The 21,364-nt window shown below is 32.5% G+C and overlaps 1 protein-coding gene across 3 annotated transcripts in view; it reads right to left on the bottom strand.

Annotated features, from left to right (window-relative positions):
- LOC149230157 (bifunctional 3-dehydroquinate dehydratase/shikimate dehydrogenase, chloroplastic-like) overlaps positions 1-6,397 on the bottom strand; it is a 178,203-nt gene extending 171,806 nt beyond the window's left edge. Inside the window, exon 1 of one of the 3 annotated variants that reach the window (XM_089378872.1) lies at positions 6,056-6,397. In XM_089378872.1, the coding sequence (XP_089234998.1) occupies positions 6,056-6,339 (284 nt within the window). In that variant the 5' untranslated portion in view covers positions 6,340-6,397. The remainder of the gene's footprint in view (positions 1-6,055) is intronic. The other 2 variants (XM_089378870.1, XM_089378871.1) reach the window with 2 other exon arrangements.
- Between the last annotated feature and the right edge of the window lie 14,967 nt (positions 6,398-21,364).

Below are 21,364 nucleotides of genomic sequence, written 5' to 3'. Positions count from 1 at the left end.
TCGCTGCCAGCATATCTGCAAAACTTTCCCTGTTGTCTTTGAAGGCCTCACATTCTAAAATGAAATGTTTTTCTGTTTCCACTTTTCCGGAAGAACAAAAAATGCATACCCTTTCCTCCCACACTTCCTTTGGCCTTTTCCAGCGCCCTGTTTCACAACAGAGTTGATGAGAATTGTTTCACAACAAAGTTGATGAGAATTGTTTCACAACAAAGTTGATGAGAATTAGTCCTTAACTGAGCAATAAGAATTTTGGCTCTCCAAGAGATATTGGCCTCTGTGTATGCTTTTGGTTGATGATTATGAGTGGGATTAAACACTTCAATATAGTAATGTTTCTTTCTTCCTAGCTCCTTATCCCAAGTACATTTGTGGAACTTTTCCATAACAAAAGCTTTTATCTCTTTGCTGTTTATGGGACACACGTTCAAGCAAATACCCCATTTACTAAACCATTTGTTATTTTGCTGCATCCAAGTTTTTTTGCTCTTGCACAATCTATCGTTAAAGACAACCTTAGGCCATCTACCATCTTCCATTTGCTCAATTTTTTTTAAATACCTTATGACTCGCACCATAGCAATTGCTTCAATAGGAGCAATCCCTATTTCACTTAACAAGATATCATAAGGAACTGCACTTTTCATCTTAAATTCGTTTGTAATCAAACACTTCTGAATTTTCTCAATTTGTCTCCACTGCATGTCGGAGGTACTGCTAGCCCACAGTTCACAACCATAGAGAATCACCGAAATCACTAGAAGCCCAAAAAGAGTTTGAGTGGTCTTCCAGTCCCATAACTCTGCCTCTCTACACCTATTTTGAAAAACATAAAATGCTTTCCAACCCCCCAAAGTTCTTTTCTTTCTACAGCCATTCCAGCTTAGATTTTTGTTAAAGCCATCCCGAGGTATTTGTAATCCGCAACTTCTTCCAAAATGTTGCCTTCAAAGTAGAACTGATGTTGGTTATGTTTTCTTTTCTTAGAGAAGACCACTACTTTCGTTTTGCTGATATTGACTTGCATCCCCACACTTCTACAAAAATTCTCAAGGGATAGTAAGTGCTCTTGCAAACCAAGAGCCGATTTAGCAATCAGAATAAAGTCATCTACATACAAAAGAAGCCTTATAACAAACTTGCACAAATAGATACCATCACCCCCTTGCGAATTTAACCACTCCTCGAGCTTGTCGATATATAAACCAAAAAGGGTAGGACACAGTGGGCAACCTTGCTTGACCCCAATATCGCTTCTAAAACTTTCAGAAATGCCTGCTGAAGTTCTAATTTTGACTTTTACATCTTCATACAACCTATGCACAGCTGCTCTCAAATGTTTAGGAACCCCAAGTTCCTCCATTCTTTGCCAAAGTTTATCCCTAGGAACCGAGTCAAATGCTTTTCTGAAATCAACAAAGCAACAAAAGACTTCTTCCTTTTCCTCCCAAACTTTTTCAATGATGTGCCTTAAAGTTATGCAATGATCAACTGTGGAATGTTTAGGTCTAAAACCTACTTGCCCTTTAGCACACTTATCTCTTTTTTCTGCCCACTTGCTAATTTTGTTTTCTAGCATGCTTCCAAATAGCTTTGCAAACAAAAGGTTTATCATGATGGTCCTATAATTGGAGGGATTATTGACGTCACCGCTCTTGAAAAGAAGTATTGCCAAACTAGTTGACCAATCTGTGGGGAGCCCTTCTTGTATGATGTTGTTGAAAATTTTTGTAATTTGAGGTGCAAGAATCTTTGAGCCCCACTTTAGATATTCTACTTGGAGTTCAGCTAAGTCTTTTGTTTTTCCAACGCCCAACTTCTTGATACCCATCTCTACCTCTTGTACCATGAAAAGTTCAGTATCAGTGTTGACCAAGGGGAGAGGGTCAACCTTGGGAACCTGCTCATAGAGTTGTCTTGCATAGTCAAACCATTTAGAAGCTGTAATATTATTTCCAATTTGTATTTTTTTTGGTTGGAGCTCCTTCCAAAATAATTTGGGATTATTTTTCCCAAGGAAGATTAGTTCTTCCCTCCTTGAAACCATGAAATCAGCCTTTTTCTTGCTTAATAACTACTTGTACGGTTTGAGCTTTATGTTATCCTTGTTTGACTCTTTCCACATTCTCCTTGCCTTTTTGCATTCCTCGTCAAACCAAGCATTAACCGGAAAGCAATTTGTTTCAGACTTCTTAATTTTTGTTCTTTTGCACTTTGCAAGTGCGCATTGAATTAAATGTGTTAATTCATGACTATGAAGGCTGTGAATTGTAATTTTCTCATTCTCAAAGAGCCTCTCTAGCGTCATTTTGAAGGTATTACAATTTTCTGGCATCAAAAGAATTCTGCCCTGTGGGAGATTTTGTTGGACATGCTGAATTTTTGACTCTAATTGTTTTTTTCCAATCCAAGAGAAACATAAATAAATTGGCTTGTGATCTGATTTCAAATCCCACAGCTGATCTCCAACCAAAACTTCTTCCATTTTCTCACACAAACCATGCGAGCAAATTACATAATCTACCACACTTGCTCCATTGTAAATATTGCAAGTGAAATTACCGGACTTTGCCCATCTAGTCAAGCCATTACAAATGACTAAATCAAAGGCCCCACATAGAGTAAGCAACTGTTCACCAAAGAGATTACAGCCTTTGTCCTCTGAAATTCTTTCCCACTGATGATTACTTTCTTCTATAAGCCAAATAGGGTCACAATCATCTTTACAACAAAGAATGTTAGCTTGCTCACTTGCAGTCCTAGCATTGAAATCACCCACTATAAGAACTTCACCTAGCTGTGAATATGTTGCAATATCCGCTTTTAAAGTTGCAAATGGATCTTTGTGGTCAAGCCCTCTACCTTTGTAGATTTTTGAAACCTGTGGCGCAAAATAGCATGTTGCAATTCTGATGTGGTTTCCATTTTCTAATATTTTAAACCAAATGAATTGCTTATTTGAGTCTTCTTTTTCTAACTGAATAAGACGACCTTCTTTCTCCCTTACTAAAACCATGATACCCCCGTGCCCTTTGCCATTCCCTGCTGCCTTGTTCCACATTGCCATCTTCCAGTATCCTTCAAACAAAGGTGTCTTGCACCCTTCATGCTCATGTGTTTCTATGAGGCAAATTATGTCTCTATTTTCCGCAATAGGCCCTAACCCAGGTCCTTGTCTCCATGGGTAACCTCTGCAATTCCAACAAACTAATCTTAAGGAAACCTAGGTATGACTTGATTGCTATTTATTTTGACATGAAAGACTCACATTTGAGTCTTTGTCCCTGTTTTCCCATACCGACCTTGCTTTCTGATTTCCTGTTGAAGAGTTTGTTGTCTCTTCTTTATTACCATCTTGCTGCTCTGTTCTGGAAGGAGGTCCAAATTGCGCTATCACAGCTTTGCCTTTATAAATCCATGCTCTCTTTCCTTCATCTCTTGCTGCCCTAACCTTTAAAATTTCTCCCTTCTTTCCTCCTGTTGTTTTACAGTTAAATCTTCTTCTACGAAAAAACGAGAACCCCTCAAAAGATGTTTCTTGCTTAGAATAATATATTTATCACGCAAGCTAGGCATAATGACTTTTATGGGCTTGGCTCTCTCCCCTTTAAACTTACCCACCCTCCATACTTGACATATTTGTCCTTGCCATAGCAACTTGTCTTTCAAGAAGTCTCTTGCAAGGTCAAGAGTACATTCATTTTTCCCATAGTCTTTCACCCCTTTAATAATTATGTTTGCTGCCCTATTTTGTCTTTCCTTGCCTTCACTATCTTGCATGTTGTCAACTTGAATATTTGTTTCTCCTTCCTTATTAGCAGAATTGCTAATAACTTGAGCCCAAGTTTTGGAAACTTTGGTGGAATCTCCTTTCGTTTCTTCTCTTGTGTTCTCTTCATGATTGTTTATTTGGGCAATCATTTTCCCTTTATCTTGGGATGATTTCACATTCACCACCTCTGTACTTTCCACTACAGATTTCTTTATGTTTTGCACATTCTCTTTCATGCGTTGCCATTCTGTCTTCCCTATCAAGAGAGCTTCCTGTAGCAATGCCACTTGTTCTTTTAAAATTTTATTGTTTTCTGCTAACGTATTGTTCTCAGTCGTTATTATATGAATTTTATGATCTCTTTCCTGCCCTTTAGCTTCTAAAACCTCCAACCTTTGTTTTGCATTTAACAATTCTTTCACATAAAAATCAAATGACCAGGTGAGAAGTGTGGATGTGGGACTATATAAGACAAAATCATCAATGACTTTTCCTTTGGACTTCTTGTTGCCACATGCTTGTGGAGGAGACTTGTTTGAGTGCTTTTTGTGAAGGGCTCAATTACTTTTCTTTTGAGACTGTTTCTTCCTTGCTTGCTCCCATTTCAGACGGGCTATTCTTTGTTTTAAAATGCCCCGATATTGTTTGGCATTGACCCAAACCCACTTCCCAGCTTTGGCGGATGAGGCAATTTTCACTTGTCCTAAATCATTTGTCTCCACATGTTCTGAAATTTCTGGTTCCTTTGTCATGTTTAAATGCATTTGCTGCTGCTTGCTCGCTGCTCGATACTTCTGCTGCATAAAAACTCCCTGCTCTCACACTGCTCACTGTTCACTGTTCGCTGCTCTCACTACTGCCCACACTGCTCTGTTCTGCTCATACCTCTGACCACAACGCGCACCACGTTGCTCAATGGTTGGACAAAAACCTCCAGCCAATTCAAACCCAGCTGCTCAATAATTCTTCTATTATTCTTCCAGATAATAGAGGATTATTTATGCTAAGCATTTCTCTACCCCGGTCTCTGTTCTCTTTCCGCTCTGCAGAAGTCATATTCCTTCATATGTATGATACGGTATCCGCATATGATACGGTATCACGAGAAAGTTCCACCAAGAAAATCGGCAATGAGCACAGTACCTACAATTTGTCAGTCAAGAGATGCAGCATTTTCTCTTTCGTGCTTACCTTTAGAGCTACCGATCACGCCCCCATCCATGATAGTGTGATTCTCCTATATCGGTTTTTGACGTACCAAAATTGACACTTGTACATGATGGAAAAGAGATCAAATATTATAGACCAACAGCTAGCATTAGCGGATTACTTCCTCAATCCCCCTTTCCTCTTCCCCTCGGGTGGAATCAGCCTTCTTATGCTCTCTATAGTCATCTTGGACCATTTATTATAGGCTTTTTTCTTTCTTTCTTATTTTTCTTTCTATATTATATCCCAGCATCAATATTCATATAGCTTTAGTTCACCAAGGTAAGCTTACTACACAGTTCATCGAAATATATTTACAACATGTATATACGTAGTTATTCATTTTAGAATGTGAGGCCTTCAAAGACAACATGGAAAGTTATGCAGATACACTGGCAGCTAGCTCTTGGGATAATCTATTTAACGAGGGGTTTGTCGAGAAGATGGGAGCATTTATTGTGAAGCTTCACAAAAAAAGGGCCGAATACATCAAGCAGATGAAGAAGCAATCTGTCCCATAGGCTATCTTTAGCCTCGTGGACATTAAAATAATTTCTTTCTTTCTTTCTTTCACTAATTAGACCTTGGTCTTGAGCCTCGCATTAAAAAAACAAGCAAGGTATTTTATTTAACATTAGTAATTTATACATATTACAATACCCTCATCCATTTACTAAAAGTTTTCCGGTCTGTTTCCAAAGAGAGAAAAACATGATCAAGATCCAAAATAGAAGCAATGGAGTTTCTTCCAGTGCAGGACATATTTATTGCTGATTACTCCGGTCGGAACATAAGCATTTCATGACACAGATTACGGTTTACCCTTTTTAATTAAACATAGTGTTGAGGTCATTTCCCAATTCTGATTAGAAATACGCCGTGATAGTATTCCAGGAATGACCTTAAAACAAGTCTGGATGAAGTAGCCCATTTCAAGTACATAATCTATATCTACCCATTAGCAGGAGCGCACCCAGAATGAAAACTGGCTAAACTCACATGGTAAAATACTTCAATATACACACGCTGATACAAAGTCGACTGCGAATTAAAGGCTGAAGTACGTGAGTATACCTGTAAGTAATGATGATGGGCAGTGGTCTTTCTTTGAGCAGAATTGCTAAATCAGCCTTTGGATTGAAGTTATTTAAGAGGTCAATCCTGATCTCAACAATGTCTGCACCATCAACTTTGGCTTGTTGCATTTGCTCCAGTGTCTCTTCCACTGAACGTGATATGACAGGGCAGCAAACAAGGCATCCTCTGTTTTGCGCCATTGCTGGTTTGCGACTTGGACGGATTTTAATTGAATGAATAGAATGGGATGTGATTTTAGAGCGATTGATTATATTTCCCATTCCAGCCCAAGCTGCCTCTAGACTTCCTCAGTTCCCACAAATCGATAGACTGACCATTCAACGGTTGTCACGTGGTGGTAATGTGAAGACTTTGGCATGATCTTTATTTGATTATTCTCTATTTATTGAATTTTTTTAAGCCTGGTTTAAAGAATCCATTAATTAGCTTTTTTTAAAACCGGTTTAAAAAATCAATAAATTAGTCAGGGAAATAATGGAAATTTACCTAAATATTATGATAAAATTTGGTCGAACTTTTTTAAATTTTAAATTATAATGGTTAAATTTCAAAATTTGGAGTGCCAAAAAATAATCAAAATACTTCAACAATTTTTTTAACTAAACTCCGACCAGAAATTTTCAGTCAAACACTCCAGCATTATGAATATTTGAAATTTGAAAATTTTTCCACCGAATTTCAGCCAGAAATCTCCGGTCAAGGCGTATGTAAATCTGCCGTCAGGGGCTTCTCTAGACAACACCTTTTTTAATTCTATTGCCTTCGGCTTGGGGACCGGGCGCACGTGAAAATGAAGTGCATGTGGCCTTTGTATGGGAAGGGAATAATTAAAAAACACGCTGGTGTTTATTATGAATATTTAATTTAAACAATATTGTACAATAAGTTAATTAAATATTATTTTAAAATATATAAATATTTATTATTTTTGGTTTAAATTTTTATTAAAAGTTTAATAAAATTGTTGAGTTTTTATAGTAAAATTATATATTTGTTTATTAGAAAATAAATAAATAAAAATTTATTAAAATTATATATTTATTAAGTATTTAGAGAAATTAAATTTATTTATATATTAAAATTATAATTTTAATAATATTACATTACAATTATGTTATCAATTTTATAATAAAACTTTATTAATAGTTATTATTAATAAAAAAAAAGAAAATTAATTATAATTTATGTATATAAGGAAAAATATTGTCTGGGGGTTATCTTGATTGGTTGAGAGGAAGAAATAGAATCCTCCCTACTCAGAGTTAATTACGATAAGTGACATGATGTTCATAACATTGCCAAAAAACACATTGTTAGATTTAAGACTTTTGTGATCCATAATGTAGAAATATGTCTTTCGGATTAATCACATTATTAAGATTTGGTCCACATTTATACCCTATTATATTTGGAAAAAAAAAAATCATTAAAATAAATAATACATTTTTGTTAACTTTACATTAATTTATGCCTTGATTAAATACTTTACATAATACTTCAAAATTTTACATTAATAAATTCATTTTTTATTTTCTTATTACTTTGAAATTCATTTATGTGTTTTGAAATTGGTTGTCTAATTAAAAAATTTACAAAATAGCCGTTTTCCTATTTTTTTTTGGGGGCATTTTCATGTGTTTTTTATTTTCATTTCATATATGTTACTCAGTGATTCGACAATTAAAAAAAACTTCAATTCTTTTTACCAATAAAATAATACAACATTCAAATTTTAATATATTAAAATTAAAATATATATATATATATATATATATATATATATATATTTTAAAAATTAGATAAATATTTAATATATTATTTTTATTATTTATAACTTTTTTAAATATAGTTGTCTTTTAATTTCAACTTTTTAGTTTTTAATTTTTTTAGTTTTTAAATTTTCTTTTTTACCATTTTTAATTAGGATATATGTTAATACAATTTTTCACATAATTTAATTATCCACATTTTTTTTTCTTTAATTTTGACTATTCAAATTATTTCACATTTTTGTTTTCCTTAATTTTGACCATTTAAATTATTTCACATTTTTCTTTAAAAGGAAAATTAATATAATCCAAAAGACTTATATTTACATTATGGATCACAAAAGTTTTAAATCTAAAATAATTAAATTCTCTGGAGTTTTGGCGTTTAGAATCGATTTGCAGTAATCTCGCCTGTATTCTCTCATTGTATTATCTCAGGATAATTATAAATTGAGTGACTTGGTTGGCAAGTTATAAGGACTCTGGCTCTTTAAAATTGCCAAAGAAATAAGTTTTTTCTTTAAAAGGAAAATTAATATAATCCAAAAGACTTATATTTACATTATGGATCACAAAAGTTTTAAATCTAAAATAATTAAATTCTCTGGAGTTTTGGCGTTTAGAATCGATTTGAAGTAATCTCGCCTGTATTCTCTCATTGTATTATCTCAGGATAATTATAAATTGAGTGACTTGGTTGGCAAGTTATAAGGACTCTGGCTCTTTAAAATTGCCAACTAAATTATAACTTATTTGGGTGGGTTTTTCAATGGCTAGCGAATGGGTATGCTTTATTTTTAGGTTTTGTATGTTTCATTTAACTCTCTTTGCATTTTCTAATTGAGAAATCTGTGAGTAGATTTGAAGTTGAGATGATTTACGGTGCTTTTTAATAATATTATTTAATTTATATATATGTATTTTTAATTTATTAAAATTTCAATAATATATACATATATTTCTATGTGGTTTTTAGATTCGGGGACTGCGATATCAATCAAGAAATGATAGGACTGTTATGTTGAGAGAATTGATAGAGGATGCACATGTGCATTTTTAGAGAAAGAGTTTATTGTAAATATTAAGTTTTTTGAAGAGAATTGAGAATTGATAGAGGGTGCACATGTGCACTCTTAGAGAAAGAGTTTATTGTAAATATTATGTTTAATCTAAATGATATGAAATGGCCATTTTTATGGTTTTCCTAGGTGAGTAGGCTTTGAAGAATTGATAGAGGGTGCACATGTGCACTCTTAGAGAAAGAGTTTATTGTAAATATTAAGTTTAATTTAAATGATATGAAATGGGTCTTTTTCTGATTTTTCTAGGTGAGTAGGCTTTGAAAGAGAATTGATAGGATTGTTATTGATAGGGCTGCTATGTCAAGAGAAAGAATTGATAGAGGGTGCACATGTGCACTCTTAGAGAAAGAGTTTATTGTAATTGGTAGAGGGTGTGCATGTGCACTCTTAGAGAAAGAGTTTATTGTAAATATTAAGTTTAGTCTAAATGATATGAAATGGCCCTTTTTTTTGTTTGTCTAGGTGAGTAGGCTATCATAAACAAGCATGTCAATATCAGTGGGACTAGAACTTGGGTAAGCTTGGTAGGATTGCATCTTCATCATGTCCAACTTCTCACCCAAATCGAGGGATAACACAAGATTTGAACCCAAGACTTTCGGTCCAGTGAGACTTCATTTCCACTGCCATTGCCAATTGAGCTACCCCAAGCAGACGACAATATTTTTATTTCTAATTATATGTTTATTAATTGAATTTATTAAGTTATTATACTTTATTAATTATATGTAATGAAATATCTTGTTGCAAATATGAATCATTATTATTTAAATTTATTTTAATGTGATATGCATATTATGATTTTTCAAAAAATTGTTTGTAATTTTATTAATAAAAATAAAATTGTAATAAGGGGGAAGCAGGAGCATAAGGGGTCATAAACAACCTTGAAGGAGAAATAGTGACGAAATTTGCTTGGGACTTAGGATTGACATCAAACAATCAAGCAGAGGCCTTATCATTATGGCAAGGGCTGAGGATAGCCTTAGCAAAGGAAATTCGTCATCTTATTGTAATTGGAGACTCCATAATAACATTCCAAAAGTTCCACCAAAGTAAGAGATTATGACAAGGGCTGAGGATAGCCTTAGCAAAAGAAATTCGTCATCTTATTGTAATTGGAGACTCCATAATAACATTCCAAAAATTCCACCAAAGTAAGAGATCACTCGGGAAAGATCAGACTCCAATAATTGCAAGAATACATATGTAGATACAAAAGGTTGAAACCATTAGTTTTTATCATATAAAAAGGGAAAACAGTCCAACTGTCGATGAACAAAAATAAAGGAGCAAATTTAGAAGAGGGAAACAGTATCCAAGATCAAGGTAATCCTTCTTTTATTCATATTTCATGAATCTCAATTTATTAGTTCATAGGAATATTAAGGCCCATTAAAAGTATAAACAAGTGGATTATATAGCTCGATAGTATATCTATTACTGGCTCTAACCTTGATTATATGATAACATAGGTGGTTCGCGTGTCGAGGAAACAGATTTATTGGGAAGAGCCTCCCAGATGAGGAAGCAGGAAAATGAAATCCACGCCAAACGACAGGTGGAGGTTAGATTTAAGCAATATTAATTTGAAGATTAAGGATCTGCAAGGTAGTACCCCATCGACGTTAAACCATTCCAGTACGACTACAAACGGAAGTTACGTGAAGGATTTTAAGCAGGGATATTGTGACTCGATGATGCAGACAATAGATAGGGGCATTAAATATGAAGTGATGGTTGTTGGAGTAAAGGGGAAGGAAGTATGGAAAGTCTTATTTTCAATCCTATTGCATAGTAAATGCGCCCTGACATGGAGTCAATATAACACGATATAACACGCCGCGCGGTGATGAGAGAGAAAAAAAATAGCAGCGTGTTATATTGTGTTATATCGGCTTACTATGCAATAGGGTTGGAAATAGGGCTTTTCAGGAATTATGCATTATAAAAAAAGTGTATTATCTTTGAAATATTCAATTGAATTTAATATTATTAATTTTATTATTATACTATTAATTATAGGTTAATTGTTGCATCGCTACTATATTTATTTGTTCCCTAATCAAACTATCCAATTCTGTCTTGATGATGAAATAAAATAAATGGTTCTAAACCCGTAATTTATTTGGAAAATATTTTATATAAATCATAAATCACAAAAACCTACATTTTAAGATAAATTAAATAAATTTATTATTAGACATTATATTTTATTATTAATTTTTTTAAATATAAAATAATATTAGCAAATTGACAATTAGCAATTATATTTAATAAAACTTTTAGTATTATTTTTATTTCTAATTATATTGAAAATAAAATCTTTAATATTATTTTCAATATACAATTGGTTTGAAATCTATGATAAAATAGTTAAAGGCCAAGTTAGGTTTAGGATATATCATTCGACTATGAACCATCTTGTTACTCTTAAGATAATTGTAGAGGAATATCGTGATAATAAAGTTGATCCCTTATGTTGTTTTGTTGGCTTTAGAAAAGTTTTTGATATTATTCCTAGGACAAAGCTTTGGCAAAGGCTAGAAGAGATAATGGTTCCTCTTGAGTTGAAGGTTAATGTGACAAGGTTATACAAGAATATTATTGTTAAGCTTAGGACCATTGAGGGTTGGTCAGAGGAAATTAAATGCAATATCCAAGATTTTTGCTCCAAGATGGGTATGACTATTAACACTGACAAAGCTAAAGTCATGATAATTAAATCCAAAAAAATCATATATGATACTTTCATTTATGACAATAGCTTATTGGAGGAATTTCCTTTATACAAATATCTGGGAATCAACATCATTCATAAGCTCAATTGGAATTATAACATTGAGTTTGGAAAACTTACTATGGGCTTGAAAACGATTATAAGATGACCACTCTTTGGATATGGGATTTTAAAAAAAAAAAAAAACTCCTCTTTAGGACTTTGACCACTCTTATTATTATATATGGATGTGAGGTATGGGGTTGCATTATATCTAAACAGTCACGAAGGAAGATTGAATAGATCCAAAATTAGTTTATAACCTTCAACCTCAAGATTAAAGGCAATACTCCTTACTCTACCCCCCTAATTGAAGCAAGTATTTCCCGCGTTGAAAGCTTGGCTATGACTAGGTAACTTATGTATAAGAAGAAGTTATACAACATGGAATCCAAGAGATTTTTCTAAAATTGCTTCTAACTCTAGCAAAAACTCTCACCTTTAGCTCAAGTGAGGATGACATAAGGATGTCTTGTCTTGGCTCCACCACTAGGGGATAAAGGAGGAGATCATCTTACAGAACAAGGATAATACTAAAAATATTATTACCTCCAAATTTAAGGAGATCTTATGTGGCGATAAAGAGTTAGAGGGAAAAAGGAAAAAACAAAACTAAGATATTATAAAGAGGGGATCAACCTCAATCTCGAAAACCAAAAATATCTTTATGTTTTGACTAGTGTTAAGAAAAAAATTTACATTGCTATGATAAGAACTAATTCGCATGAGCTTCATAATGAAGTTGGGCATTGGTCAATTCCCAAAATGCCTTGGGATGAAAGAATCTATCACCTTTGCGATTCTAGGAGGGTGAAGATGAAAAACACTTTATTTTAGATTGTCCATCTTATACTCACAATTGTCAGCGAAACTATGGTGATATGGTAACACTTCTTTTTTAGCATAGAAATAAAATATTAAAGAATTGATTGAACTCACACCTTCTTGAAATCCAATAAAACATATAAGTATTAGTGAATACTCATTATCTTCACATTACCTTCATATTATATATATACATAAATATTAAACTAGTTAAAAAGATTATTATTAATATTTTGTATAAATATTATATACCAATTTTATATTAAATATAAAAAGAATCATACATATTTTTATTTTTATAGTATATATAAAAATTATTTTTATAAAACATTTTAATTAAAGAATATACTTTAAAAATGTCTATGGATTTTGGATAAATAGCGATCAATTACTTTGTTAAAGTACTCTTTGATGTGAAGTGAGTTCAATTCCCTACCTTAATCAAGTGATATATTAAACATAATATATATATATATATAAATTCTAATTACTTTATCTTTATCTTTATCTTTTCATTATTATAAAACAATACACTTTCATTATATGTCTCCTTTAAATCTCCCCATGTGCTCATGGGAAAGACGGCAAAAAAATGATTTTGATACCAAAGATGGAAACATTAAAATGAATCTCATTCTTTCTACTCACCTTTGCTTTTACTTTCCGTTATGGCGAATATGCCCTTTTTAAAGACCACAAAAATGGTTTTCATGGAGACATTAAAATGAATCTCATTCTTTATACTCACTTTTACTTTCCATTAGGATGAATTGTTAGTAATATTTTATAATTGATGTTATAATTTTTTTATTTAAATATTAATTAAAAAGTTAGATAATATATCTGGTGAAAAGAAAAATAATTGCATTGCTTTATATTTTTTAAGTTAAAAATCGATTGGTTTCTCTCCTAATAGGTGAGTATCCCGAAACCTACATGCACCGTCGCTCCACTGATGTCACTTACCTCGATCTCCTTTCAAATAGTCAAACACTTGGTGCTCTTGTGACATTTTCGTAGGTTGCATTCAATGAAGAGGATGATGGTTTTTAGCTTGTGTTCAAGCCAATTCAATTGATGTTTATTTCTGCTGCCAACCATTATTACAAACTAGTCTTTTTGCATGGTTCAAATATGATAATGATGAATATGATCACTCCAATTTAGTTGATGTTTATTTTTGCTACCAACCATTATTACAAAGTAGCCTTTTTGCATGGTTCAAATATGATAGTGATGAATATGATCATTGCTTATTCAGTTGGCTACCAACTATTATTATGAATTAGCCTTTTTGTATGGTTTAAATATGATAGTGATGAATATGATCATTGAGCTGGTTACTTATAAGAACCTTAGTTTTTTGACTCGCCATTCTTACTTCTTTTTATTTTGGGCAGATTTATTACTCTAGCTTAATATGATGCATCTTTTTGTTTATAGCTTTTGTGTGGGAGTTTATTGGTTGTGAGGTTAGGGCAATCCCCTCATCCTAGTCCTCTTCTCTTGGTTATTCTTTCCCTCCACCCATCATTCTTTCTTCCTTTTCATTGTCTTTGTTCGTTACCTCTAGTCTTTTCGGTAACCCTAGTGGTTTTGTGGCATGTATTTCTCAATTGTTGCTGCAATTTTTCCCATCTTCTTGCTTAGTCATTCAACATGTTACACCCTGGCAACAACTCTGGTCATGGTCAAGATCGTCATTATCGTCATCATCTTAAACAACCCTTCTTGAGGGCTCAAAGAAATGTAAAGGCCTTTGTAGCTCTCTTTTGGCAGAATACTCCCTAAGCCATGTGAAACAAAATTAACACTATTGAGGAAAACATTAAAGTGGAGGAATTGCCTTCATGATGATGAAATCAATGAGGATGTGGATCCCCCCAAGGAGGGTGCCCAGAGCGGGCGTTCCCCCACTACCTTGATATGATTTTAGCTCACATGAAAGGAGTTCTGACTCCCACTATACTTGGCGCATTGTATGCATTGCCATCGCTTCATCGATCATGGCACGAAGTGAACACTCCCATCACCTCATCGATCATGGCACGAAGTTGGCACAAGGTTAATTGTAATTTGAATATTACAAGTTGCATAGGGAGGTACAAGGGGACTTAAAAAGAGAATTCTATTATATTGGTAGAGATGGAGGGCAAAATTGACAGTATAAACCGCAAGTTGACCATTCTAGCAAGGAGATCATCCAACATCTCCTCAGATGAGGCTAGTGACCAGCCAACGCGGATACTAAAGTTTTTTCCCAATAGTTGTTATGACTCACTGATTGTTTGCTTGGAGGATTAGTAGTCTTTTTTGTCTTCTCATGTTAATGTATATCAAGGTCTGGCACAACCAACTTGTTTTTATAAGTTTCTATCTACAAGATGCTCTAGTTAAACGAGGTCTTAGCAACATCAAGACTCTGAACTTATATTATTGGTATGGTTTCAATTTGGGAAAACCAGTAGCATAAAAGTTTTGGTTTGTGTAATCCTCATTTCACATAATGCAAAGTGTCTAACTTCAAAAGAAAAAATGAGGACATGGTGCACTGGGTTCTGAACACAAGAAAATCACATAGTTACATTGTTAAATACTTCTAAATAGTCAACATTTACTAGAATCTCAAGACCACATTGGAGAAGATGCTCATGGAATGCACTGAGGCTCAATAGGAAATCTCACCCTACAATGATGTCTTGTAGTTCTATGTTAAAAAATAGGACAACAAAGTCACTCTCCTGGCAAAGAAGATAGTGGGTTTGGACTTTCCACCTTTAAATGAGGAGAATAACAATCTAGAGGTCATCCCTATTGACTTTGTGACTCTTTAATTATATTTAAGTTTAATTTTTTTTGTTTATCTATGTATGAGCAACATCTCTTCTCCTTGGTTTAAGCATGATAGTAGGAAAATTAGTAGTTTTTCAGATAGTATTAGAGTTATTATGCTTTATTATGGTAGCTTTGAAACTCATATTTAATTTGGATAAAGAAATCTTTGTCTGTGACTGATTTCGTTTCAACAAAGTTAGCATGTTAACAAGAAATGTAAACTCCAAACGAGAACTCTAGCCCAAATAACCCTTATTTTTGAGCAAAAAACATGAAAAAACACCCCGAAAACGAAAAATGTTGATGTTGCATCAACGATTTTTTTGGGTAAAAATTCCAATTTTTTTTAGCAATGACATTAAAAACCAAAAATTTTGTGCAATAAACATGAAATGACACCCGAAAATGAAAATTGTTGATGTTGCATCAACACTTTTTTTGGAGTTTAAAAAATAGCATTAAAAAGCTAAAATTTTCGTGCAATAAACATGAAAAACGCCTTGAAATTGAAAAGTTTTGATATTGTATCAACATTTTTTTTATTATTAAAATTCCAACATTTTTTTAGCAATGGTATTAAAAAAATATCATGACTTTGAAAAACCTTAAAATTTCAATAGTTTTTTACAATAACATTAAATATAAAATACCATGGCCATTAAAAACCTTAAAATTTTGACATTTTTCAACCATGGCATTAAAGAAAAAATATCACAACTCTGAAAAACTTTAAAATGTCGACATTTTTCCACCATGGAATTAAAACCAAATATCATGACTAAAAAACCTTAAAAATGGATACCTAAATTAAGGAGTCATTATACCAACTGTATATTTTTTTTGACACTAAAAGTATAGCTCTTTTAAAATCCCGGCCTAAGATAACTTGACACATTGCAATGAAAATTTAAAAATCAACCATCATATTGACACGAAGTGGGGGTGGACTTGACCCATTACATCGAAAACTTAGAAGGCAACTATGAAATTGACGCACATTAGAAGTGGACTTGATTCATTGTAACGAAAACTTTAAAGTCAACTATTAAATGGACACATAATAAGGTCAAGTTGCCAATCGAACATCGACATAGTTCTACGGCCAAAATAAAAATAAATAAATGAAAAAATGAAAATCAAAAAAAAAAAATATAATAATATTTTAAAAATAAATTAAAACAAAAACTATATATATATATATATATAAACAACCAAAAAAAAAATTATGCTAAAAAAAAACCTACAAAAATTTCCCATAAAGAAAAAAATCCAAACACAAAATAATAATAATAATAATAAAACATATCAAAATAATAATAAATAAATAAAATATCTCACTAAAAAATATAATTAAAAAAATAATAATAACAATTAAAAATATATATTTTTTAATTATTTAAAAAGTTATTGATTTGAGGCTTTTGTGATCTATACTCTGTGAGGTGTTATCTTCCGGAGTCATTGCATTCATATTTGTTGTAATTGACGTTTCGAACCAACCTTCGTGGTTCATCATCAGGATTAGATCCATGAGAGAATAAGTGAGGGTAATAAATAAGGCTAGGGTAGGGATGGGAATGAATGACAACCGACGAGTATGATAATGTTATAATTCAGTGTAGTTGTAATTTATTTATTTTATTTTAATTTTATTATTGTTAATTTGTTAATAATTTTAGTTTTAGTTATTAATTATTAATTTAATGGCTAGTCTATTTTTAAGAATATTATTTTTTTGAGAAATGTATTTTCGTTACCTTATTTAATGATTGAAAGCAACTATTAATTCATACTATAACAATGAATAAATTATAAACTCACTAAAATTTGTAAAATTAAATTAATTTATTAATTATATGATTAAGATGAAAATAATGATGTACATTTTAAAAATTAAAATATATGAAAAAAATTAAAATTAAAAAATATATATATATTAAAAAAAACATTAAAAATTTCTCAAAAAAGATTGAAAAAATAAAATAAAATAAATAAATATTTTGGGGTGTGGCGATTGGGGGATTGACACCCTGCTCCTCCCCCACCTAGTGCCAAAGGGTCGTAGGCAGGCAGCTGGAGCGGCAATGTCACTCTAGCTACCTTGGACGTGGCCCTTTCATGACAGGGCAAGGTGGAGTCTCGATTCCCAGAATTGATGACCCACCCACACATTGTTGGATTTCGGGAATCAACGCTCTGCCCCACCATGACGCTAAAGGGCTAGGGCCAAGGGCGGTTGGAGCGACTATTATGTGGATGGGGCATCGATCCCCCGACTCCCATGCCACAAAACTCGTTGCTCTAGCAGCCCTTTCTCATGATCAATTGGCACATGGGCGAGGTGGGGCATTGATCCCCAATCCCGATGCCACAAAATATTAAATTTTCAGTTTTTTTAAAATGTTTTTATAATATTTATTTTTATTTTTTATTTTTTATTTTTTAGATATTATTTATTTATTTGCTTTAATTTTTTTATGAATTAATTATAATATTTCATTTTTTCTTTTCTTTTCTTTCCATTTTGATTGGTATTTTATTTTATTTTCACTTTTTTTCTAATCTTTAATAATATTAAAAAAAATCATTTTTTTTAATTGTTTAATTTTTTTCTTATTTCTTTTTTTTAGTATTTTTTATTTATTTATTTTAACTAGTTTATAATATATATATATATATATATATATATATATATATATATATTTTGTTAAATATTTTTTTAGCAATTTTTATTTGAAATGTTTTTGAATTTTGGTTTTAAATTATTATGTAAACACTAAAGGGGTTTACATGATCCCTTGTTCCTATGGGAAACCTTATATAGGTGAGACAGATCGTTCTATTAAGTGTAGAATTCAAGAGCATATTATGGACATCAAGCATAATTGTTCTCATTCTTCAGCTCTTGTTGAGCATTTTGCAAAGACTAAGCATCACATTTGTATTAAGGATGTTTGCGTCCTTGCTAAGATTTATCATTATCATCACATAAAGTTCACAAAATCCATCGAGATAGAGAAAGGGGTCATTGAGAATCTAAACAGGGATGACGACTGGAAAATCAGTGGAAATAGGATTCCCACTTTCTTCTAAAGGCATACTTCTTTTTAACTTCCTTGGTTCTCTGACCTTCCTCGGTCACTGATTTTCCTCTATTAGTTTTTGATTTGTTTCCTAGGTTTTGCCTTTCTCTCCCCCCTTTTTTGTTTGAGTATAATTTAATTATTCTGGTTTTTAATGATTATTACTATTTACTTATTTGGTTATTTATTTTCGATTATTACTCATTTTTAGTTGTTATTATTAATTAATTTTTATTTTATTTTATTATCTATTTACTTATTTATTTGTAATTATTATTATTTATATTTTATTATTAATTATTGTTATTTTATATGGATGTGAGGCTTGGGGTTGCAATATATCTAGAGAATTGTGGAGGAATATCGAGCTGATCCAAAAGCAATTTATAACCTACAACCTCAAGATTAAAGGAAATACTCCTTGCCCTATCCTCTTGATTGAAGCTAGCCTTTCCCCCATTGAAAGCATGACTATGTTTAGCTATTTGATGTATAAGAAGAAGCTTTACAACATGGAAACCAAGAGGTTCCCCAAAATTGCTTCTAACTCTAGCCAAAACCCCCACCTTCGGCTCAAGCAAGGCTGACATAAGAATGTTGAATCTTGGCTCAACCATTAAGGGATAAGGGAGAAGATCATCTTGGAGAATAAGGATAATATTAAAAATATTATTACTTCCAAATTTAAGGATAAGTTGTTGGATGATAAGGAGTTAGAGGGAAAAAGGAAGCTAAGGTATTATAAGGAGGTGATCAACCCCAATCTTGCTAACCAGAATTATCTTTCTGTCTTGACCAATGTTAAGAAGAAAATGAACATTGCGAAGATAAGAACTAATTCTCACGAGCTCTTAAATGAATCTAGAAGTAGGTCAATTCCCTAAGCACCTTGGGACGAAAGAGTCTGTCACCTTTGTGATACTAAGAGGGTTGAAGATGAAAAACATTTTCTCTTGGATTGCCCAACTCTTACTCATATTCGTTCTCATTTCCAAAACCTTTGCCACACTACCAACCTTCTTGACTTGTTAAGTCAACAAAACTATAGTGACTTAAGAATGCTTCTCTCCCTTCTTTTTGATCATAGAAATAAAATATTAAAGAGCCTAAATTAATCTCTTACTTTCTCAAGGTTTGATAGACCAAGTTAGTTGTAGTAGACGTTCATCGTCATCATCATTAGTAATTATTTATTTTATTTTATTATTTGTAATATTATTACTTTATAATATTATTATTATTATTATTTAATTATTATATATTTAACCCTTAATATTATATATATATATATATATATATATATATATATATATATATTTTATTTTATTTTATTATTATTTTTTTCTAAAGAAGAAATCATAATTTTATTCAACCTGAAAAAGCAAGGACAAAATTACATTTTGCATATGTGGGGGAGCATTCAATCATGATAACCAAAATGCCTCCTTAAGGATGAGCACAGAGCTCCAAGAAAACATCCCTCCAATAACTGAAGGTCCATGAAACAACTATAAATATCACAATTTTGGGCTAAGTGTAAAAACACCTAGCTACCCTTTTCTTCATTTATTTTTCTCCACTTTTTGCCAAACTCCTTAACTCGGAGTGGCATCTACAATTTCCAATTGATTCTCTTTTGTAATTACCATTTGATTCATTTCCACCTTCAAAGAGGCCTCTTTGTTTATGTTTGAACTATCATATGTGTGTGGTCTTTTAATGCCTCTCGCCTCAAAGGGAGGCACTTTGTTTTGTTGTACTAGAACTATGGTTGTTGTTGTTGTCACTTATGTGCTTTGAATCATTGCTCCCTTTTGTTCCACCCCTTCATCCACATATGTTCCTTGTGATTTTTGGGTGTCCATAGGGTTCTCCATTATTCTGTTGTCCTCTTCATCTTAGGAAAGTTTCTCCTGAAATTTCCAACCCTTTGGATTTTGGGGTTTTTTCTTTTTCCTTTTTGGATATTTCTTTGCCTATGGACACAAGTTTCGTAGATGTCCAATCTAAAGATAGATACAACATCAAAATGCCATATTTTTAAAATCTAAATTTCGGGGCCATTATAAATTGTTATGGATTAGGTGAATACAATAAGGTAAACCCTTACTAAGGTCTATTTCTACACATATCCTGACAAAGGTAAAAATTCCTTTTGAAGGTCTATCCAGATCCATCTTTACATACTTCCCTAGAGTGTTTCCAATTCCTTCTAGAACTTGGTGGTGCCAAAACCTATTAAATCTACAAATGTCTAGTTGAGATTGGAGGGTGGAGAACCATTTTGTAACTTCTAGAATATTTATTGCCATTGTTGGGGCATGATCTATCAATTCCACTATGTAAGGTCCAGGAATATTGATATTTAGATCAAATTTATTTTATGACTCTATCGGTCTCTTCACTACATCCTTAAATGAAACTATACCCTTAGTGTTATTAGGGCCAGGAAAACCTCCCCTCAACCACAAAATGATGATGAAAGAGGAGTTTCGTTCAATACCATAATCTTGCAGCAAAAAGTCATCTTGGATAGATCTACTCGCATAAATCAAATTTTGGAACTCCATCGGGATACCTGTCCTATTTTGAATATTTTGCTTTAAATCAAACATCATATTCATGTCCCAGACCCCTAAAAGGATCGATCTCCCACAAGATTTTTTACAAAGATTTGAATATAACCCTTTGTTTCCGACTTTAGCTGAAAACCCTCGCCACACGTCATATTTTTCATTGAGAACCCCTCCTTCGAGACCTTCCATTCCAGATTCATGTTGTTGTCACGCTTTGCGAGGAAAAAGGGGCTTGTGGGACTATGTAGGACCTTGTTGTGTAACCTTGGCATAAAGCACCACAACACATTCGCCAACCAATCAAAACCTACATCCTCAAATAATTAGGTGCTCAAA

Source organism: Pinus tabuliformis, chromosome J, assembly GCF_031772625.1.
Source record: "Pinus tabuliformis cultivar Carrire ecotype Pingquan chromosome J, CPIR1, whole genome shotgun sequence".
NCBI classification, from domain to species: domain Eukaryota; kingdom Viridiplantae; phylum Streptophyta; class Pinopsida; order Pinales; family Pinaceae; genus Pinus; species Pinus tabuliformis.
This window is presented reverse-complemented; position numbering and strand designations above follow the sequence as displayed.